Source organism: Salvelinus namaycush, chromosome 28 (genome assembly GCF_016432855.1).
Source record: "Salvelinus namaycush isolate Seneca chromosome 28, SaNama_1.0, whole genome shotgun sequence".
Lineage (NCBI taxonomy): Eukaryota > Metazoa > Chordata > Actinopteri > Salmoniformes > Salmonidae > Salvelinus > Salvelinus namaycush.
The window spans coordinates 46636212-46659131 of record NC_052334.1 but is presented as its reverse complement, the minus strand read 5'-3'; the positions used below and the strand labels follow the sequence as shown (position 1 = coordinate 46659131).

Genomic DNA, 22920 nt, shown 5'->3' with positions numbered 1-22920 from the left:
CCCGTTCAGTAATATGACTCCAGAATTGATGTATGGTTGAAAATATAAATTCAAATATTCTCTTTATTCATTCAATATAGATGTACACCACTTGAAACCTTGAGAAAAGCATACAAAGGCTATGGACTGAAATCTGGTCAAAGACATTTTGAATAGAGAACAAACCTTGAAGAGTTAAAACAGATGAAAATATGACTTGTTATTTCTAATAATACAAAGTTACAAGTGAAAGAGGAAAAGAATGGATGTGCCACATTGACTTCTTGTCATTGATATTGATGTTTTATTCTGTACAGAGGACCATTTTGTACAAAATCTAGATCTATAATATTACATAAAACAAAGTAAATCATATGTACACAATATTAAATGAAGCCATATAGTACAGGTCACATAGAAGGACACTTGTCAAGTTATTATATTTTGTAAAGTACATGTTCAACTAAAATCCTGCAAAGATGCTGCGGTCAAGCAAAGAATTTAGACAAGCAGTCACCAACATTTTTTCTCCCGTCTAACTTGTTTTACGAGTCATTTATCTATGGGTCTACACGAAAACAGTTCGAACACAAATAAAATGCAAACTGATAAAATATCTTAACAAACCAATACCGTTAAATAAAAAGCAAATATGTGAGTGCCATTCTTCCAGGGGAAAAAATACATGTTTAACATTGGTTGTATAAATGTACACCTTTTCCATTCAAGCAAATATGAATAATACAGTTGCCAAGCCTCGATCTGTCTGTTTTAGCATTGGCCATTTCCATTGGCAGCTACAATGCTAAAACTAGCATCCAGGCTATAAGTTACCAGGGACAACACAAAACACATTACAGATTGTATACCCATGCTAGATTTGGAAGTTCAAACAATGGTACAAGAGCCACTTGTAAATGTTAGTGTCCAAAACAATCCTGGATTTGACAGCTTCCTGACTTGAGAAAGCAGAATAGACTGTACATATATACTCAATGGGATACAGAGCTTCATTGAAGATACACAAACATGTCACATCTTTCAAGTTTTCAGGAAGTGCTTTTTAGGTAGTTCAATATACTTTTTCTTAATTACACGATTCATCTACTTCCAAGAGGTATTCAGGTTTGGAATCACCGCTCGGTCTCTACTTTCTCTGTGAATGTGCCTGTGAATCAGTATATATTATTGGCAATGGACACATATGCTCATTTAACCGTCACATTAAATGGTTTTCCCATCCAAACAGTGTTGCTATTCTCCTCATTGGGGCCAAAAATAATTTCATATTCCTCCTCATGATAAAAGGCACTCCGATGTCTTCGAAAAGGATGTCTTATGGAAGTGAATAATTTGTTTTGTTCTTTGCTTAGTAACAGTCCATTCAGCTCCACAGAGAAGCAAATCTGGATAAGAGGGTGGTGGTAAAAAAGAAAATCAACAGGGGGAATAGTGAGCACGCTGAGGGGGTACGAGATGTACACGACATGTGATATCATGGGTACCTCTGAAACGAATGGAGGTCAATGCTTGACTAGCAAGTGGCTCTGGGACTGCTTAAGCCTGGATCATCAACTCAACATCTATTCCACATGGGTTCAACTTAATTTCATTGAAATTACATGGAAACATTGATTCAACCAGTGTGTGCCCAGTGGGTTGTGCATTTAAGATAGACTACATTGCAGTCAGGTTGTGCAGAATCACTGATCTACAAATAATCTTGCATCCCAAATAACTACTCATTATGTGATACCCCCAGGTAAGGTGTCATAATGTGATTCCAGTAAAAAACTGGCTACAGATGTTGAAATGTCTAAGAGGGGCTTTTGAGTATGACAAACAGGGTGGAAACTAACAACCACCCAATGTGTTTCTCTATATGAAATAAGAAGTACCATTGTTTGAACTGTCAATATTTCACTGTGAAATTTCCAGCTCACATATTGCAGATGGAATTCAACAGATGGGTATGAGAAAGGAAATAAGACTAAATAAAACATTTATATGACACAAACTGTAGAGTGTAAAGAGTCCAGTGTCCACAGAGAACCTCCCTTCCTCCCTCTCTCAATCCCTGTCACAATGTGATTTCATCAGAACAGATGGATCCGTCCCTTTAGACAGCCTTGTTGCTCTTCAGCTTATTAAAAACAAGAAACGCAGACGCAGAAACAAAAAAAGTACACAAATGGTCTTGGCACTGGCAGATGTCCCTGGGATAAAAATAAAGTCCGGAAAGTCAATCCAACTGTCCTACCCCTCCATCCAACCATCTGTTTTTGGTTGTTTCCCCTTGACAGAAAACAGAAGAAGAAAAGAAGTCTCCCTCATTCAGTTTCTGCTCTCTACGTTTGTTGTGCATTTCACATGAGCTTGTCATGTCGCAGGTGGAACGAAACGTCCCCATTTTCATTAGTACAATAAGAGCAGGGAGGGATGAGCCGATATACTGTTTTATGCACAATTCAGCAGGAACAATAAGGAAAACAATGACTCTGCAGGACCGACAGCTAAAAGAGTTGCGGCCCCACCCCTCCCCCCAAAATAAACACCTGAGAAAGCAGAAATCTGAGGGAGGTGGGGCAGTGTACTGGCAAGATAGGGAAACCGGGCCAGTATTCTGAATGTGCTGTGTGGGTGGGTAGGTGGGGTGTGGAGGGGCGAGGGTACTCCTTTAGGGGACTGGACAGAAGAGAAGAGAGAGGGGCAGACCTAGAGCCCATTGTGGGTGGTGATCATGTCATCGGCGCGGCGATGGGTCTCCAAGGCTTTTGCGGTGTAGATGTCCTGAGGGAGATCCAACTCGAGCCGCACCAGAGGACGGTCTATTCTCTGGTCTCTCTGTTGTAACTGCAACAAGGGAAGGGTGGGGAGTGTTAGAGGTGACAGTTGGCTCCAAAGGAATAAAATAGTTAGCTTGTGTAACTACAGTATTTCCCTTGGGTTAGGCACTACCAAGTTTGCCACAAGTACCACTCCTTGTTCACATTAAATTCATGCTAAACTTTCTCACCAATTGACAAAAAATGCTAACCATGCATCATCTTAATGAACTAATCCAAGTTTCAAGAAGAAACACCAAACAGGAAGGTGAGAAAAGAGTTGATGAAATGTTAGTGATAAGCTACCAGGACTACCCCCATGCCATTTAAAACACATGCAAGGGAGATTCAGTAGATACTGTACATAGACAATAACACATGTACTTGATTCCAGTGTTCAGTCCATAGTTTGACTTGTCATTCCTTCTCTATAGGAGCTAATCCCATTTTGAAGAGAGAGGTCAGGGCGAATATTCATAAAATGTCTCAGAGTAGGAGAGGATCTAGGATCCATTTAGATCATAATGAATAAGACTACAGGTACAGAGGGAACCTGATCCTGGACCAGCATTGGTAGATAAAGTAGTCAACATTTACCTGAGTGGCTTCTTCCGTTACTGTCTTTTTTAACCTGTGAACTTCTTCAGAGGTTAATGGACCATCAGACTCCATTGCTACTGGTCCATTGAGGCCAGTGGAATCAACACACATAAGACACTAATATAACACAAAGTAAAGACAAAAACAATGGGAACTTGTTGCATGCAAAGAAAGATTAAATCAGAGGTTAGATAAGCAGAATGGTTGAAACTCTGATGCTGGAGTCATTGCTTCTATTAGTGATTTGGCTTTAATTGAAATGGACGACGTACAGACATTGATCATTCAGTTGAAGCCTCTAAATCTAAAAGATGTACGTTAGTACCGTGATTAAGTAGATATCATAAAATATAATTTTACCTTTCACTAGGACTCTGTTACAATATCCACATTAGCACACTACCTAGAATAAAACTGGGAATGCAATTCAGTAAATAGGTTGAACTCATTGGCTGTGGCACCCAACCAATCACTTGCAGTGCATGAGGATAAAAACTGGTCATGCGCTGCACAGCATACCAAAACAGTCCTCAGGGGGTACAGAAAGAAAATAAAACAACTTCAGCTCTTTAGATGGCACACACAAACAATGCTCTGAAGTGAGTCTTAGTGCAGATGTGTCCCTCACTCACATGTGGATTGGATTTGGCAAGGTTCTCAATCTTGAGCCAGGCCTCTTCCCTCTCTTTTGACTTGGCCTTTTCTCTATAGGACAAAAACAGACAAAATGTCAACATCATCATCATCTAGTGTTATGTCTTGCAAACTCCCAAGAGTAAACAGTACTGCGAGGAGCACGTTTTTCTATGCAGGCATTCGTCTATGGAATAGCCTACCCCTAGAGATCAAGCAAAGAAAAAGTACAAATGGCTTTAAAAGGTTTTACATTTGGAAAAGGTTGTCTAAGTAAGAGAAACCACTCCACTGCCCCTTGTGCCCCCCCCCCCCCACTGCTGGTCAGGTGTATTTATTTGAAGGATCGGTATCATGTGCAATTAATATGGTTGATTTTTAAGGTTAGGGAAAAGTGCCACTTTTTAGGATGTCAATATATATGAATGCATTTATGGTTTTTAGTAATTTTGTCTTACCTTTTAATCATTGTGTTGTTTTTACCGTCGAGGACCACTTTGGAAAGAAGCATTTTAATTAATACTTTCAAGTGATATCCTCTGGGTCCACATTGTACATGTCTGTTACCCAAAATACACTGCTCAAAAAAATAAAGGGAACACTTAAACAACACAATGTAACTCCAAGTCAATCACACTTCTGTGAAATCAAACTGTCCACTTAGGAAGCAAGACTGATTGACAATAAATTTCACATGCTGTTGTGCAAATGGAATAGACAAAAGGTGGAAATTATAGGCAATTAGCAAGACACCCCCAATAAAGGAGTGATTCTGCAGGTGGTGACCACAGACCACTTCTCAGTTCCTATGCTTCCTGGCTGATGTTTTGGTCACTTTTGAATGCTGGCGGTGCTCTCACTCTAGTGGTAGCATGAGACGGAGTCTACAACCCACACAAGTGGCTCAGGTAGTGCAGCTCATCCAGGATGGCACATCAATGCGAGCTGTGGCAAGAAGGTTTGCTGTGTCTGTCAGCGTAGTATCCAGAGCATGGAGGCGCTACCAGGAGACAGGCCAGTACATCAGGAGACGTGGAGGAGGCCGTAGGAGGGAAACAACCCAGCAGCAGGACCGCTACCTCCGCCTTTGTGCAAAGAGTAGCACTGCAACTTCATTCAGTCAGACCCCAAATAGGTTATTTAGAGTCCTCTTGTGGTCAATAATGCTACCTACAATGAATTGTCACAACTTGATTTCAGTAGTATGCTCAGCTCAACAGTAAGACAAAAAAAGGATCATTACATTTTACAACATTTCACTCTCTATTGGACAGTCTTTTAAGAATATGAGAGAGGGCTCTGCAACAGAGCCCTGCAAAATGACCTCCAGCAGGCCACAAATGTGCATGTGTCTGCTCAAACGGTCAGAAACAGACTCCATGAGGGTGGCATGAGGGCCCGACGTCCACAGGTGGGGGTTGTGCTTACAGCCCAACACCGTGCAGGACGTTTGACATTTGCCAGAGAACACCAAGATTGGCAAATTCGCCACTGGCGCCCTGTGCTCTTCACAGATGAAAGCAGGTTCACACTGAGCACATGTGACAGACGTGACAGAGTCTGGAGACGCCGTGGAGAACGTTCTGCTGCCTGCAACATCCTCCAGCATGACCGGTTTGGCGGTGGGTCAGTCATGGTATGGGGTGGCATTTCTTTGTGGGGCCGCACAGCCCTCCATGTGCTCGCCAGAGGTAGCCTGACTGCCATTAGGTACCGAGATGAGATCCTCAGAGCCCTTGTGAGACCATATGCTGACACATGCACATTTGTGGCCTGCTGGAGGTCATTTTGCAGGGCTCTGGCAGTGCTACTCCTTGCACAAAGGCGGAGGTAGCGGTCCTGCTGCTGGGTTGTTGCCCTCCTACGGCCTCCTCCACGTCTCCTGATGTACTGGCCTGTCTCCTGGTAGCGCCTCCATGCTCTGGACACTACGCTGACAGACACAGCAAACCTTCTTGCCAAAGCTCGCATTGATGTGCCATCCTGGATGAGCTGCACTACCTGAGCCACTTGTGTGGGTTGTAGACACCGTCTCATGCTACCACTAGAGTGAGAGCACCGCCAGCATTCAAAAGTGACCAAAACATCAGCCAGGAAGCATAGGAACTGAGAAGTGGTCTGTGGTCACCACCTGCAGAATCACTCCTTTATTGGGGGTGTCTTGCTAATTGCCTATAATTTCCACCTTTTGTCTATTCCATTTGCACAACAGCATGTGAAATTTATTGTCAATCAGTCTTGCTTCCTAAGTGGACAGTTTGATTTCACAGAAGTGTGATTGAATTGGAGTTATATTGTGTTGTTTAAGTGTTCCCTTTATTTTTTTGAGCAGTGTATATATATATATATATATAGTCATCAACATGAGGCTCCCGAGTGGCCCAGCGTTCTAAGGCAAGAGGCATCACTACAGTCCCTGGTTCGAATCCAGGCTGTATCACATCCGGCTGTGATTGGGAGTCCCATAGGGCGGCGCACAATTGGCCCAGCATCGTCCGGGTTTGGCCAGGGTAGGCCGTCATTGGAATAAGATTTTTTTCTTAACTTGCCTAGTTAAATAAAGGTTAAATAAAATGTGTCATTACAATCTACAAGTAACTGACAAAATAAAGGAAATGCCAACATAAAAGTGAGGGCATTGGGCCAGGCGAGCCAGAACAGCTTCAATGCACCTTGGCATAGATTCTACAAGCATCTGGAACTCTATTGGAGGGATGCGACACCATTCTTCCATGAGAAATTCCATAATTTGTTGTTTTGTTCAATTAGGTTGAGATCTGGTGACTGACACGGCCATGGCAAATGGCTTACATCGTTTTTATGCTCATCAAACAATTCAGTGACCACTCGTGCCCTGTGGATGGGGTCATTATCATCCTATAGCAATGTCTGTAAAAAGAATGGACAAATCCATCAATCATGTGACACCATTCATTTTAAGACTCAATATCACATTGAAGCCAGTTAAGATAGCGTCTCATGAAAACATAACATGCGCAGTTTGAGCTACTCGAGGAAGTTATGTTGCATGCTAGCTCAGTGCCGCCACTTCTTTAACTTGTTTGGGCTGGAGGGGGCGAATTGGAAAAACTGGAAAATATGCGCAAATTTTCAAACGGCCTTTTAATCAATTTCTGCTCTTACAATATGCATATTGTTAATAGTATTGGATAGAAAAGAGTCTCAAGTTTCTAAAACCGTTTTAATTTTTTCTCTGAGTGGAACACAAGTCCTTTGGCAGCACTTTCCCCGACCAGGAAGTAAAATGCAAGATGTTTATGCTCGCTTCAACGCTCTGCCTATACATGGTCATGCCACTTATGACCCGAAACACACCTCGTACGCCTTCCTCTGGGTGTCAAGAGTACGTCAGAGGAGAAATCATGCGTTTATCTTGTTCTGACGTGAAATAAGACCTATTTCTTTGACGTGACCGTCAATTTCAGGAAGTCAGAAGCGTGCGACTTGGGAGAGATATCATGTTTTGTTTTGCTGCCGTTTCGGATGTGAACTATCTCCAGCTCGGATTTGATTTGATAAATGAGACCATGTCATCGTAATGTATGTTTTTTCAATATAGTTTAATCAGATTATTTGAATTTTTTCGGGAGTTTTGCCGTGTTCCGTAATATTTATTTTGTTTACGTTGGAGAGTTCCGTGCCACTCGACGAGTACCCCTGCTAAATGAAGATGGAAAGTTGCCATTCTGAAGGGATTGAACGACTCTTCTGGACTAAGGACAACTTGATCAACATTCTGATGAAAGATCAGCCAAAGTAAGACCAAATTTATAATGTTATTTCATATATCTGTCGTGCATGTCAACTGGTCGCGCGCGCCCAAGTGTGTCTGTCTGGCGTGGCTATGCTAATTTAGCGCTACATTTAGTTTTCGATGTAAAACATTTAATAAATCGGAAATATTGTCTGGAATCACAAGAATCCTGTTTTTCAATTGCTGCACAGTATGTATTTCTCAGAAATGTTTTATGAGGAGTAATTAGGTATTTGATGTTGGTGTCTGTAAATGTTATGGCTGCTTTCTGATTGTAGCTGAAATGTAATTTATGATTTATACCATAAATATACACATTTTTCAAAAAAAAAAAATGCTATACAATAAATATGTTATCAGACTGATCTTATGAAGTTGTTTCTTGGTTAGTGGCTATATATATCTTCATTTGGTCGAATTAGTGTTAGCTAGTGACGGAGTAAAAAACTGATGCAGTTAGAAAAGTGCTCTCTTTTGCTGACGTGGTTAGCTAATAGATTTACATATTTTGTCTTCCCTGTAAAACATTTTAAAAATCGAACATGGTGGTTAGATTCACAAGATGTCTGCCTTTCATATGCTGTATTGGACTTGTTAATGTGTAAAAGTTAAATATTTTAAAAAAATGTTTTTTTGAATTTGCCGCTCTGCCTTTTCAGTGGAATGTGGGAGGAGTGCCGCTAGCGGCACTCCCGTCCTCAACAGGTTTTAACTCAAGTTGAAGGCTGACCGGGGTACTGCAGGCTGCCATTAGGAACAAAATGAATGTGTGACTTTCAAATAAATTCGGTTCAAGGACATGTATCTGGTCTATTAGAAGCAATTATTGGTACCATCACTGTATTTCAATATTGTTTTTTAATTAAACAAAAATGGACATTTATAATAATTATAAATGGGGATCCTGTTTTCTGCTAACAGTACCTTGAACTTCCGTGGCTTCAATGAGAGGGGGCAGTCTTCTCCCCTGGGGCATAGCCATGGTAGTCAATATATTGGATTGCCCAGCATTTTTATACAAGACCCTAAGCATGATTGATGCTAATATCTTAATTAACTCAGGAACCAGAACTGTGTGGAAGCACCTGCTTTCAATATACTTTGTATCCCTCATTTACTCAAGTGTTCCCATTATTTTGGCAGTTACCTATAAATCCCTTAGGATATGCAAATCTGAATGAGAATATTGAATCATAATCTATAGTCATCATTACAATAGTCTAAACATTGAATCAATCTGTAGTTGTGTTGCACGGTATACCGAAACTTCAAGAAATGTCAATCTCAGCGAGCAGCACTTTCAAGTTTCTTAATATTATATCTCTTGACACATTGATGAAAATAATCATGGCCTCTAAACCTTCAAGCTGTGTACTGGACCCTATTCCAACTAAACTACTGAAAGAGATGCTTCCTGTGCTTGGCCATCCTATGTTGAACATAATAAACGGCTCTCTATCCACCGGATGTGTACCAAACTCATTAAAAGTGGCAGTAGTAAAGCCTCTCTTGAAAAAGCCAAATCTTGAGCCAGATTTATTTATTTTTTTTACTTAAAAAAAAGCCGGCCAATATCGAATCTCCCATTCCTCTCAAAGTTTTGAAAAAGCTGTTACACAGCAACTCACTGCCTTCCTGAAGACAATGTATACGAAACGCTTCAGCCTGGTTTTAGACCCCATCATAGCACTGAGACTGCACTTGTGAAGGTGGTAAATTACATTTTAATGGCATCAGACCGAGGCTCTGCATCTGTCCTCGTGCTCCTAGACCTTAGTGCTGCTTTTGATACTGTCGATCACCACATTCTTTTGGAGAGATTGGAAACCCAAATTGGTCTACACGGACAAGTTCTGGCCTGGTTTAGATCTTATCTGTCGGAAAGATATCAGTCTGAGTCTGGTTTGTCCTCTGACAAATCAACTATAAATTTTGGTGTTCCTCAAGGCTCCATTTTAGGACCACTATTGTTTTCACTATATATTTTACCTCTTGGTGATGTCATTCGGAAACATAATGTTAACTTTCACTGCTATGCGGATGACACACAACTGTACATTTCGATGAAACATGGTGAAGCCCCAAATTGCCCTCGCGTGTTTCAGACAAAAGGAAGTGGATGGCGGCAAGTTTTCTATTTTTAAACTCGGACAAAACAGAGGCTAGTTCTAGGTCCCAAGAAACAAAGAATCTTCTGTTGAATCTGACAATTAATCTTGATGGTTGTGCAGTCGTCTCAAATAAAACTTTAGAACCTCGGCGTTACTCTGGATCCTGATCTCTCTTTTGACAAACATATCAAGACTGTTTCAAGGACAGCTTTTTTCCATCTACGTAACATTGCAAAAATCAGAAATTTTCTGTCCAAAAATGATGCAGAAAAATGTATACATGCTTTTGTCACTTCCAGGTTAGACTACTGCAATGCTCTACTTTCCGGCTACCCGGATAAAGCACCAAATAAGCTTCAGTTAGTGCTAAACACGACTGCTAGAATCTTGACTAGAACCAAAAAATGTATCATATTACTCTAGTGCTAGCCTCGCTACACTTGTTTCCTGTTAAGGCAAGGTCTGATTTAAAGGTTTTTACTGCTAACCTACAAAGCATTACATGGGCTTGCTCCTACCTTTTCGATTTGGTCCTGCTGTACATACCTACATGTACGCTACGGTCACAAGACGGAGGCCACCTTACTGTCCCTAGAACTTCTAAGCAAACAGCTGGAGGCAGGGCTTTCTCCTATAGAGCTCCATTTTTATGGAATGGTCTGCCTATCCATGTGAGAGACGCACTCGGTCTCAACCTTTAAGTCCTTATTGAAGACACATCTCTTCAGTAGGTCCTATGATTGAGTGTAGTCTGGCCCAGGAGTGTGAAGGTGAACGTAAAGGCACTGGAGCAATGAGCCGCCTGGCCGGTTCCCCTCTCTCTACTGGGATTCTCTGCCTCAAACCCTATTACAGGGGCTGAGTCACTGGCCATGGCATCCCTAGGAGGGGTGCGTAACTTGAGTGGGTGGAGTCACTGACGTGGTCTTCCTGTCCAGGTTGTGCCGTGGGGTAGATCTTTGTGGGCTATACTCTGCCTTGTCTCAGGATGGTAAGTCGGTGGTTGAAGATATCCCTCTAGTGGTGTAGTGGTGTGGGGGCTGTGCTTTGGCAAAGTGGGTGGGGTTTTATCCTGCCTGCTTGGCCTTGTCCGGGGGTATCATCGGATGGGGCCACAGTGTCTCCTGACCCCTCCTGTCTCAGCCTCCAGTATTTATGCTGCAGTAGTTTGTGTCGGGGGGCTAGGGTCAGTCTGTTATATCTGGAGTACTTTTCCTGTCTTATCCGATGTCCTGTGTGAATTTAAGTATGCTCTCTCTAATTCTCTCTTTCTTTCTCTCTCTCAGAGGACCTGAGCCCTAGGACCATGCCTTAGGACTACCTGGCCTGATGACTCCTTGTTTTCCCCAGTCCACCTGGTCGTGCTCCTGCTCCAGTTTCAACTGTTCTGCCTGCGGCTATGGAACCCCGACCTGTTCACCGGATGTGCTACCTATCCCAGACCTGCTGTTTTCAACTCTCTAGAGGCAGCAGGAGCAGTAGAGATACTCTGAATGATCGGCTATGAAAAGCCAACTGACATTTACTCCCGAGGTGCTGACCTGTTGCACCCTCTACAACCACTGTAATTGTTTTCATTATTTGACCCTGCTGGTCATCTATGAACATTTTGGCCATGTTCTGTTATAATCTCCACCCGGCACAGCCAGAAGAGGACTGGCTACCCCTTGTAGCCTGGTTCCTCTCTAGATTGCTTCCTAGGTCTTGGACTTTCTAGGGAGTTTTTCCTAGCCACCGTGCTTCTACACCTGCATTGCTTGCTGTTTGGGGTTTTAGGCTGGGTTTCTGTACAGCACTTTGTGACATCAGCTGATGTAAGAAGGGCTTTATAAATACATTTGATGGACTGAGTTCTCTGCTGCCAATGACTGGAACGAATTGCAAAAATCCCTGAAGCTGGAGACTCACATCTCCCTCACTAACTTTAAGCATCAGCTGTCAGAGCAGCTTACCAATCATTGCACCTGTACACAGCCCATCTGTAAATAGCCCACCCAACTACCTCATCCCCATCTTCTCCTTTGCACCCCAGTATCTCTACTTGCACATCATCTTACAACACTCCAGTGTTTAATTGATAAATTGTAGTTATTTCACGACTATAGCCTATTTATTGCCATACCTCCCTAATCTTACTACATTTGCACACACTGTATATAGATTTCTCTATTGTGTTACTGACTGTATGTTTGTTTATCCCATGTGTAACTCTGTGTTGTTGTTTGTGTCGCACTGCTTTGCTTGATCTTGGCCAGGTCGCAGTTATAAATGAGAACTTGTTCTCAACTGGCCTAACTGGTTAAATAAAAGGTGAAATAAATAAAAATTAAAAAAATTTAAACTTTTTGGATACTAGAACATGAAACCAGTTCAGTACTAGAATTTGTGTTATTTTCGGTGTCAAATGTGTCTCACGTCATATACGGATTGAGGGGATCAAGTCTGTCGAGTAATTTGTCTGAATCTTCTCAGAGGCAGTAGCTAGCCAGGCAAGCTAGTTTTGAGAAGTAAGAGAACAGATAGAAAATGCTGACAGCGTGGCTTTCAGTTGAAAGCATTCAGTTGTACAACTGACTAGGTATCTCCTTTCCCTTTCTTAAAAAAAAATCATACATCCCCGCCCGCAACTTGTTGACAAAACTGGCTCCAGAAACGAACTATGGGAAAACTTTGCTTACAGAGAAGATGAGAGCCAGCCCACCGAAACTAGGCAGAAGGTGTTACAAAGTAGTGCAGTGCAAGGGAGGCTAAGTTCCAAAATGATATAGTTGATCTTGATGCTCCTTTCCAATAAAAATTGAGGGTGTTATTCTGGTGACATCATAATCGTTGCTTGGCTGCCGTTTGATAAATAAAAATAATCTTGCTCTTTTGTCCATACTAATAATAATAATCTCATAATGTAGGCTATATGTGCGCTCTAGCCATCAGCACGCAGATACAGTTGAAGTCGGAAGTTTACATACACCTTTGCCATATACATTTACACTCAGTTTTTCAGTTTCAGTTAGGATCACCACTTTATTTTAAGAATGTAAAATGTCAGAAAAACAGTTTTGTGAAGTGCACCAGTCCCTCCTGCAGCAAAGCACCCCCACAACATGTTCTTTGGCTTGCAAGCCTCCCCTTTTTTCCTTCAAACATAACAATGGTCACTATGGCCAAACAGTTCTATTTTTGTTTCATCAGACCAGAGGACATTTCTCCAAAAAGTACGATCTTAGTTCCCATGTGCAGTTGCAAACCGTAGTCTGGCTTTTTTATGGCGGTTTTGGAGCGGTAGCTTCTTCCTTGCTGAGTGGCCTTTCAGGATATGTCGATATAGGACTCATTTTACTGTGGATATAGATACTTTTGTACTTGTTCCTCCAGCATCTTCACAAGGTCCTTTGCTGTTGTTCTGAGATTGATTTGCACTTTTCACACCAAAGTACGTTCTCTAGGAGACAGAACGTGTCTCCTTCCTGAGCGGTATGACGGCTGTGTGGTTCCATGGTGTTTATACTTGCGTACTATTGTTTGTACAGATGAACATGGTACCTTCAGGTGTTTGGAAATTGCTCCCAAGGATGAACCAGACTTGTGGAGGTCTATAATTTTTCTGAGATCTTGGCTGATTTCTTTTGATTTTTCCATGATGTCAAGCAAAGAGGCACTGAGTTGGAAGATAGGCCTTGAAATACATCCACAGGTACACCTCCAATTGACTCAAATGATGTCAATTAGCCTATCAGAAACTTCTAAAGCCATGACACTATTTTCTGGAATTTTCCAAGCTGTTTAAAGGCACAGTCAACTTGTGTATGTAAACTTCTGACCAACTGGAATTGTGATACAGTGAATTATAAGTGAAATAATCTGTCTGCAAACAATTGTTGGAAATATTACTTGTGTCATGCACAAAGTAGATGTACTAACCGATTTGCCAAAACTATAGTTTGTTATCAAGAAATGTGTGGAGTGGTTGAAAAACTAGTTTTAATGACTCCAACCTAAGTGTATGTAAATCTCCGACTTCAACTGTATCGCTGTTGGCTAGAGCACACGTTCCAATACCTCGCTATATAACGCAACATTTTACGTGAGAAAATCATTTGTAGAGCTGAAAATGTGATGGAAACCCATTTAACTTGAATGTTTTATTCGGTTAATGGGAATTTAACCGCAAAACGTATTTTATGTGCACTACATTATCACACACAGCCTTTTATCTGCAACAAGTCAATTTGATGGAAACATCTCTGGAGGGAAAATGTGCATGTTGTTTTAAATGTGGATTTTTGAATATTCACATGACGCAAATTGAATGAAAACCTAGCTACTGAAGTGAACATATATTAAGCATGACATTCATGTGAGCATTATAGTATGATTACAACCCAAAAGTAATGTGAAATGCACCCATAACTTGACAGCAATATATTTAAACTACTTAGTTTGGGCTTGCTAGCGGTAGCCAGCCAGTAGCCCTGGGCGGAGCATTGCACCCTGGGAATTGTAGTATGCTGTGTAAATTCCATTCTATTTCTTTGGTGTATAGACTAGTGTTGTCACGACACCAGATTTTTTTACTATGATACCAATAGCAGGCTTAGTATCACGATACCAAAATTATACTCCATACCAAAACGATACCACGGCAAAAAAAAAGAAAGAAAGCCAATTAGCTCAAGTCACAGAATAACCACTGGATATTATTGTACTTCAACATTGAACAATGTGTTGATAACTGGTAGTACAACTAAAATAAGAAATAAAATATATTCTCTATGCAATTTCTTTCAAAAAATAAAACACCATATTAAATAACAGAATATCAAAAATGTTCCTTATGCAAAACCATATCTGAGACTCAGAGCATACAAAATTATTTTACAATTACATCTAAACTGTTTTAAAAATGTAATTTGATACATATCAGGTCTAATTTGCTCATCTATGGCCATAATATCAGGTCGAATGACATTCATTAAACCTATGATTCATTATTAATTCAAGCTAAATAATTGAATGTATTAAATTAATAGTTTAAATCCACGACAATTAAAAACACTGAAGCGCATTTCTGAAGCTTCTAGACTGCAATAGTCTACATTACAATCTATAGTCAGCATTTGCCATATACTAATGTAAATGATAATATTACATCATAATCCATAGTCTTAACTACAATCTACAGTCAAGACTTCAGATAATTATGCTAATCTCAAACGATAATATTGTTTACATACTTATTTTTCTCTGCTCTGAACTGCTGTGTGCAGTCATCAAACAGCTTCTGGTTCATCTCCATGAAGAGCTTGAGAGCATTGTAGATGAGGCCATGGATGGTCCTGCACACACAGAAGTGAGTCAGTCTACCGTCATGTCTTAAAAGGCAGCCCTGTCCTCCAGCCCAAACCAAAATTTGATTCAGGGGAATGAGCAAAGTAGGCCTGTACTAATGTTGAGCTCTCCGCATTCAACACTGCACTTTCAGAGCAGCTTAATGTTAAATAACATAAAACTGTTTGGTAAGGTGTTGACATTCAAGGGGCAATGTCTTTCAAATTCAGCTAAATTCAATACATTTGCTAGGGGCCTGGGTTCTAATATGGATTATTGGAAATATTTCAAAACTGAACGTTTGATTGAGCCTGCCTGGAGTGCCAGATGGGTGCGCACTTTTGGGACTATTATATTGGTTCCATTGCACCAGGCAAGCTCAATCAACGTTTTTGAAAGAAAACAAATAACATTTGAACCCAGGTCTGGCTGACACTGCATGTCCTGAGAAATGGAAGTAAGTGACCAATGGGGCATTCCAATTAGGCCACAAAGCATAAAATGTTTTGCAATGAAAAAGTTGCATTTATTAATCCCTTCCTATTTCAGTTTGTCATCTTCCGTTTGGTGCCTAGTGAATGCGGCCCAAGTGGAGGGGCTACTTACTTGTTCCAGTGGGTCTTGGAGTTACGGTAGAGTGCCGGGAACATGATGGGCAGGATTTTGGCTGCATTGTCGCTGATTAGACTCATGATGTACTCATTGTTCCAGTAGTAAAGAGCTCTCTCTGCTACCTGCACAGTGACCACAAGCATACAGCACCATCGGTCAGAACATCTCACTCAATATGACAACGGAAGGGGAAGCCATATACAGTAGGGCATCAGAAGGTTAAAGGAACACCCTCTTCTTATCCATAGACTGCTTTCAGGATAAGGAAATGAATATGTATTTTGAGTGAACTATCCCTTTAATTGCAGGAGCATTAGATGGGGCAATAAGAGTACTACTGATGAGTACTCTTAAATGATCAAACAAAAAGGTGACAAAAGTAACGTGTCACATCCTTCCCTCAAGCCTATAATTATGGTTACCCTTGATAAAGATGAGTGAAAAAGACTGTATAAAATAAATACAACTGCTGATGTATATTGCATTCTCAAAAAACTGGGGAAGTTACATTGTTTAATACCTTTCCAATTGCTCAGAGAAAGAGATTTTGTTTAACAAGTAATACAAACAGTCTTTAAAAGACAGGGTTCAAAAGTATTTGCACCCCTGTTTTCAATACTCCAGCAACCTACCCGTGCGAGGATAATGACACAGCCTTTTTCTAAAATGTTTTATGAGAATGGACAACTCATTGGGAGGGATCTTAGCCGCAAGTGGATCTTCCAACAAGACAATAACCCCAAGCACTCATCAAAATCCACAAAGAAATAGTTAATTGACCACTTTGGGTTCAAGTCTCTGGTACTTTATCCCTTGAAAACCTATGGTTTGAATTGAATAGGGCAGTCCATCTAAGCAAACAAAAGATATCAAGGATCTGGAAAGATTCTTTATGGGAGAATGGTCTAAAATCCCTTCCAAATTGTTCTCCAATCACATAAAACATTTTAGAAAAAGGCTCAGTGTCATTATCCTCGCATGGGTAGGGTGATGGAGTATTGAAAACAGGGGTGCAAATAATTTTGACCCTTATCTTTTTGAGATTATTTTTTATTACTTGTTAAACTAAATGTATTTCTCTGGGCAATTGTATTATAAAATAATATCATTTCCCAATTTTTTTGAGCATACAATATACTGTAGCGCAGTATTTCCGATATTTATGCTATACAGTCTTATTTGTTATACAGTCTTATCTTTATCAAGGGTGCCAATAATTATGGACCTGACTGTATATTATGTCGGTTCTCTACTACAAGTCTGATTCAGGCAGAACCATTAAATTCCTGGTTCTTGTTTTGTTTCCATTGTAATGGACTGCTTAGTTCTCGGAACCAACTAAAAGCATTTCACTACTGAATTTTACTTTCCCACAAGATTATAATGACTCTAAAGATCAAATGGCACCAATAGCAGGGTTCCCGTGGCATGGGGTCAGAGGGTCAGTCACCTGGAAGTGCGGGCTGGACACACACTTTGCCAGCTGCCTGAAGAGTGGCTCCATGACCTTGACGAACTCAGACGGCTCAATGACGTCCAGAATCTCCTCCAGCTCATTGAGGAACATCACCTCTTTGGGGCTGTGAGTCTTTGGCCAGTATTTGAGAAGTGCCATTACCACCTGGGAAGACAATGATCAGTGAGTGGAGTGGATATTGACCAATATATTAGTTAGTAACACTTTATAATGACTTTCATGAATAAGCATTAACATTTACTTACCTTTTTATAGTGTATATGCTAATAATAAATTAGTTAATTATTTATAAACTTGCAATGAGCATTTATACACTTTTTATCAAAACCGATCAATTTTGATAAATGGGTTGATATGCATTGCAATAGCAATACCTTCTGAGATGATGCAATACAACAACACAGAAGGAACAAACAATACACCTTCAGCCTCAGGTCAAATACTATAAACAACCGATTCACAAGGAAATGTGAGGAGAAATTTCACATGACTTACTGGTTCAGTGAGAGTGCTATCCTTCTCTAGAAATTGCACAACACAGTATGCCAGCTAGGGGGAAGAAAAACACAATATAGAACACAATTAGTGGTGATTCAATTAGTGAAGACACAATCTTATTGTGTTGACATTCACACCAAAAATAGTCCCTAACTAATCATTGTAGTCATGAAGTTGCAGTTAGTGTAGTAACTAATACTTTGGACGCAGTAATACTAGCAGTATAACGGCGATATAACTGCAATGTTCTACACTGTAACGACAATTACTGTAAGGGGTGTTTCCTCATTTTGCATTAGGCTGGGGCAAAACAGACGCTAACACATAGATCAAGCTCTAATTGAGCTACTATGCTATGCAATGGCCCACAGAGCAGACTAAGAACTGTTCTACCAGCTCAAGGGACCCACTTGGCTGACAGCAGTCATACAGTGAAAGAGACACACGCTGGCCCAGAGAGCGAGAGAGAGCAAGAGGCCCCTGACAAGGACCTTTGTCGACATAGTAACTCAGGCTTGTGAATGCCAGGTATCGGATTACAGCTAGCTTGTAGCAGCCAGGATACTGCTCTCACCTCCCCCACTCACTGCCTGAACAGGCCTGACCCAACTGGAAACAACACCACTGTGTGCCAACTGGCCATAACTAGGGATATACTCAGCCATTTCCATAGATTTCCATAGGTATATTCAGTAGGGGGAAAAAGAAAAAAGAAAGTTGCAGATCAAAATTTATTGAAGGGAGCTGAAACGACTCCCTATTCTTGACGACAGAGAATCGTGTCTGTTCTACACAATGCATTTCTATCTGAACGTTCTGTAACTTCTCACCCTCCTGAACCGAGCCCAGGTGCTGCATGGCTGATAGCAGAACAATCATCAGAACTGCGTCATGTTCATTAGGGCCACACAATGGAAAACGTTTTAAAATGTCTTTCAACGGAAAATGAAAACACACGTTTGGACAAGTAAAGGTATTCCCTCCCTGTTTCAGTCTGTTTTCTTACCTTATGTGCCTAATAAACATGACATTAAACATGAAAAAATGAAGGGCTTACCTGTGGATGATAGACACTAAGTGATTTGACTTTGTGCAAAGGCAACAGGACCTTTAACAGGAAAGTCTTGTGCTCCTCTTTTAGTGGTAAGGCAAACCCATTGATTATACTGTGAATAGAGAGAGAAACAAATAATTCAACTGAACTAAAAATAGTAACAGAAAATTAAAGGGATAAAGGATAAACAACAGCTGACCATGAATGGTTAGAGATCCTATCTGCAGTCGAGAAGACATCATGAGACTGGATAACAGTCAAAAATAACTATTCTAACTCCACTGCAAGACACGCTGGATTAGAGCTTGAAGTGTACCTTCCGAGTATCTCCAGTAATTCTGCAATTCCATTATGGTGCTCGGTCTCATAGATAAACCTGTCAAAAACAGAGAGACATTTTAGTTTTAGTTTTAGTTACACAGCCAAACATACATTTCTTAGTAGTTATAAAACTAAACAACCAAATTCACCATTGAATCTTCAGCAATCAATTTGATGTGTTAAAATATCTAAGATTAAACAAATCAGCTGAAATTAAACTCACCTATAAAATATATTATTGATGTGTTTTCTGATGTAGGCCCGTAGTCCCAGGAATTTCCCATAGATCCTGTGGAGAGTGGTTTTGAGGAAGTCCCTCTCCCGTGGGTCCTCACTGTCAAACAGGTCTAAAAGCTGTGGACACATGACATCACTCCCATCAGACTCCACAAAACCAAAGACAAGACTTTACACTAAAAGAAAGAAATGCCCTTTGGAAACATCAGCAATAAAACTGTGTGAGCATTCAACAATGTGCGAGTATCCATGTTTCTTTCAGCTCTTACCTGCATCACAAATTTTTGGTCGATGTACTTCTTTGCTATGTTCGGTTGAAAGTCGGGAGATTCTAAAAACCGAAGGAAAAATTCATAGACGAGCTGTAAAGAAAGAAAACCTTTTACAAATACCTAATTTGCTGAATGCATATCAAGAAAGATCAGGTCCAAAATGCTAGTCATAATCTTTCTTTACAAAACTGTTTTGTAAAATCACAGTAATTCCCCAATGCAAATCCTATCATAATGATCCATAATAAACAGATGTGCTCGTTTGGTTTGAGCCAAGAGTTAGGGAAGGTCCAATTAACTTCAATTCTAAACTTATTAGATGTTTTCATTTTACAGCACTGTACTTCAGAGAATGTAAGATTCGCAGCACTTAAATCTTACTCAAACAGCAGGGTCGTGTGTTCATTAGGACATGCAACAGAAAACTCTTTACGAACAAAAATGTGTGTTTAGGACAAAACCAGGTAGTTTCCGTCTGTTTTTTTCCGTTTGGTGCCGAATGAACACGACCCGGGCCATGTAAGCTGGGTTATTAGATGCCCTGGGTACCTGGAGATGTGGCCATGCAGCCTCAAGTGTAGGCTCGTCCTCCTCCGGGTCAAACTCTGCTCCTGTGGGGTTGGACGACGGAGGCAACGTTCGGAACATGTTCACCGCAAACTGAGGGTGGGAAAAGCACAACAAAGTATATTCAGATTCAATATATCACCCTGATGAAGGCCAGTATGGAGCCAAAACACTTCCCTTGCTGTTGTTTCATTTTACATTGAATGTAACAAGATTATAGGCCCTGTTTAAATACTTTAGAATGCATCATTGATCCTTCCTTCATAACTTACTCAAACACAGATATAAAATTGGTGAAAGTGATGGATGAGAGAAAGTTACCACTCGATCTAGTCACTTATAGATCTGTGTTTACCTCAAGGAGATAAGGAAGGAAGTGCACATGTCTGAAGTATTCAAACAGGGCAGTAGTATCTACTTGGCCAACTCAACCAGTTGTACATCTTTCATTGGAACCAAGTGTGTTATCATTTGTCTCCAACATCAACTGACTTGCCCTGTGGGGTGCTAGCTATAACTGCTATTCCCAGTAAAGACAGATCATGGGACAGTGCAGGTGGCCTGAGGATATAGAACACTGCTATTCCTGTTGGTTGCAGAGCTGCTAGCTAGGTAAACAAGTTCAAGCCCAGATGTAGCTTTTAAAAAAGAGAAAATATACATTTATTCATTCACAGAGGTTTTCAATTCAATGTCAAATGATTATAATAACTCATTAGCTTTACCGCTAACTGCAGAAGCTTTGATGTATAAAAGAGAAACACTTCAAAGTGAATCTGGGCGAGGACTGCTGACGGGTGGAAGACAAGCGAGAGTACAGTAGGGAGCCGGGGTAAAGCATTACGATTTGAATGTTTTAAAATCATGGACTGAACGAAATGCTTTGACACTTGAAAAGGCTCACTGCGTTTACACACTTATCCATGACAGCCTTATGCTGGGCCACAATGAGCTATCACATTAAAAACCACGACAGGCTAACTTGATGAGTCACGCTTGCAGAGAATTGCTTCATGCTTCAGATTTATAGTTTTGTATGGCTTTGTGATGTCAATGGCTCCTCAATGAGGAAAATTGGAAATTCAATTTGGTTTGCTTTTTTGAATGGAAATTAACCCCATTCCTGTCTGTTACATCTGGTGTTGTCACTATCTATCACTTTCTTAATTTGTGGAGCTCAAATGTAAAGCAAATCCCTGTAAAAGGCTAATAATCTGGTTAATAATTCTGACCTGACAGCTCAGAATATGCTTGCCTCAATGGAGATTCTCATGGTATTGCATTCTTTCTGTTTGGAAACATGTTTTAAAGCATGCTACCCTTACTCTTTCATTCTGAACAGTGGGACCCGGGACATAAAAGTAGCACATTCTGAGGGATAGCTTAAATTGTCAGAAAGTAGCACAGTCTGGGCGATAGCACAGATGATCATAACACCAGCTCTACCCAGTCCAACTCAAAACAGCCATATTCACCCCAGCCAGGGTTGGCCTTAAGGGTGGCTCATCTACTCTCTTCCAGTCAGTCTGCTGACACTCACCATGTGCACCACCTCAGGGTAGATGGGCTCTGTGATGACGTTCCTGTTGTGGGTGATGTACTCGACCATCTCGCTCAGCGCCGCCCGCTTCACCTCCTTCCATTTCAGGTCACTTAGTGGGTCCGACAGGAAGTCGAAGAGCACGCAACACTGGCGCAGCTTCTGCACAAACAGCTTCTCCTGCTCCGCCGGAGCACAGTCTGAGGGAGAGAGAAAATAATGTTTTATAAAATGATTGTTTTGAAAAATAAATTTTCAATACTTTATGTAACTGGAATGTTATAGAAGGGTCCAGACACATTTGTGCTTTCACATGTTTTAGAGAAACTTACCCAAACAGCAAATCACTTCCTTCGTTGTGTAGTATGGGGGCCCTGAAAAAACATGAAGAAAATCTCCAAAAACACCCAAATATGTCCTTTTAGAAATGGCAAAGCTCTCAGCATAGTGATGCAGGTCTTTAGATTTTGTACACATGAAGTTGTCATTCTGAACTTTATCCACAATGTTATATTCCCATTTGCGCAACTCGAGCGGTTCCATTTTCCATGCTACAGGTAACTGCCAAAATAAAGAACACCAACATATAGTGTCTAAATAGGGTGTTGGGCCACCACGAGCCACCAGAACAGCTTCAATACACCTTGGCATAGTTTCTACAAGTGTCTGGAACGTCCTGTGTGGAAGCACCCCATGCTTTCAATATACTTTGTATCCCTAATTTGCTCAAGTGTTTCCATTATTTTGGCAGTTACCTGTAAAATGCTAGAGTCGCAACAAAATGTAATATAAGGTCGCAGTTCATAATGACACAATTTCAAGTGTACAACATCTAAACAAATGTGTCACTATACTGAGAGCTTTGCCGTTTCTAAAAGGATGTATTTGGGTGTTTTTTGAGCCTTTGTTCATGTTTTTTGGGGCCCCAATACTACATAACAAGGATGAGGAAGTGATTTGGTCTTTGGGGTACGTTTCTCTAAAACGTGAAATCACGAAAAAAGAGGGTCTGGACCCTTTGATAACATTTCATTTACATCAAAAACTGAGATTTTGTTGTGAAGAAAAATTACCTCTCCTAGAAGGTATTCTAA

General features: G+C 40.7%; 1 protein-coding gene across 3 annotated transcripts in view; it reads right to left on the bottom strand.

Moving 5' to 3' along the window:
- Positions 1-263: 263 nt before the first annotated feature.
- LOC120023217 (serine/threonine-protein phosphatase 2A 56 kDa regulatory subunit gamma isoform-like) overlaps positions 264-22920 on the bottom strand; it is a 37419-nt gene continuing 14762 nt past the window's right edge. The window contains exons 2-14 of one of the 3 annotated variants that reach the window (XM_038967257.1): positions 21827-22026; positions 20269-20379; positions 19717-19809; positions 19434-19564; positions 19206-19265; positions 18893-19001; positions 17833-17886; positions 17311-17481; positions 15855-15982; positions 15155-15256; positions 4037-4109; positions 3402-3521; positions 264-2832 (exon numbers count right to left, since the gene is read on the bottom strand). In XM_038967257.1, the coding sequence (XP_038823185.1) occupies positions 2695-2832; positions 3402-3521; positions 4037-4109; positions 15155-15256; positions 15855-15982; positions 17311-17481; positions 17833-17886; positions 18893-19001; positions 19206-19265; positions 19434-19564; positions 19717-19809; positions 20269-20379; positions 21827-22026 (1490 nt within the window). In that variant the 3' untranslated portion in view covers positions 264-2694. Of the gene's footprint in view, positions 2833-3401; positions 3819-4036; positions 4110-15154; positions 15257-15854; positions 15983-17310; positions 17482-17832; positions 17887-18892; positions 19002-19205; positions 19266-19433; positions 19565-19716; positions 19810-20268; positions 20380-21826; positions 22027-22920 lie in introns of those variants that run through there. The other 2 variants (XM_038967259.1, XM_038967258.1) reach the window with 2 other exon arrangements.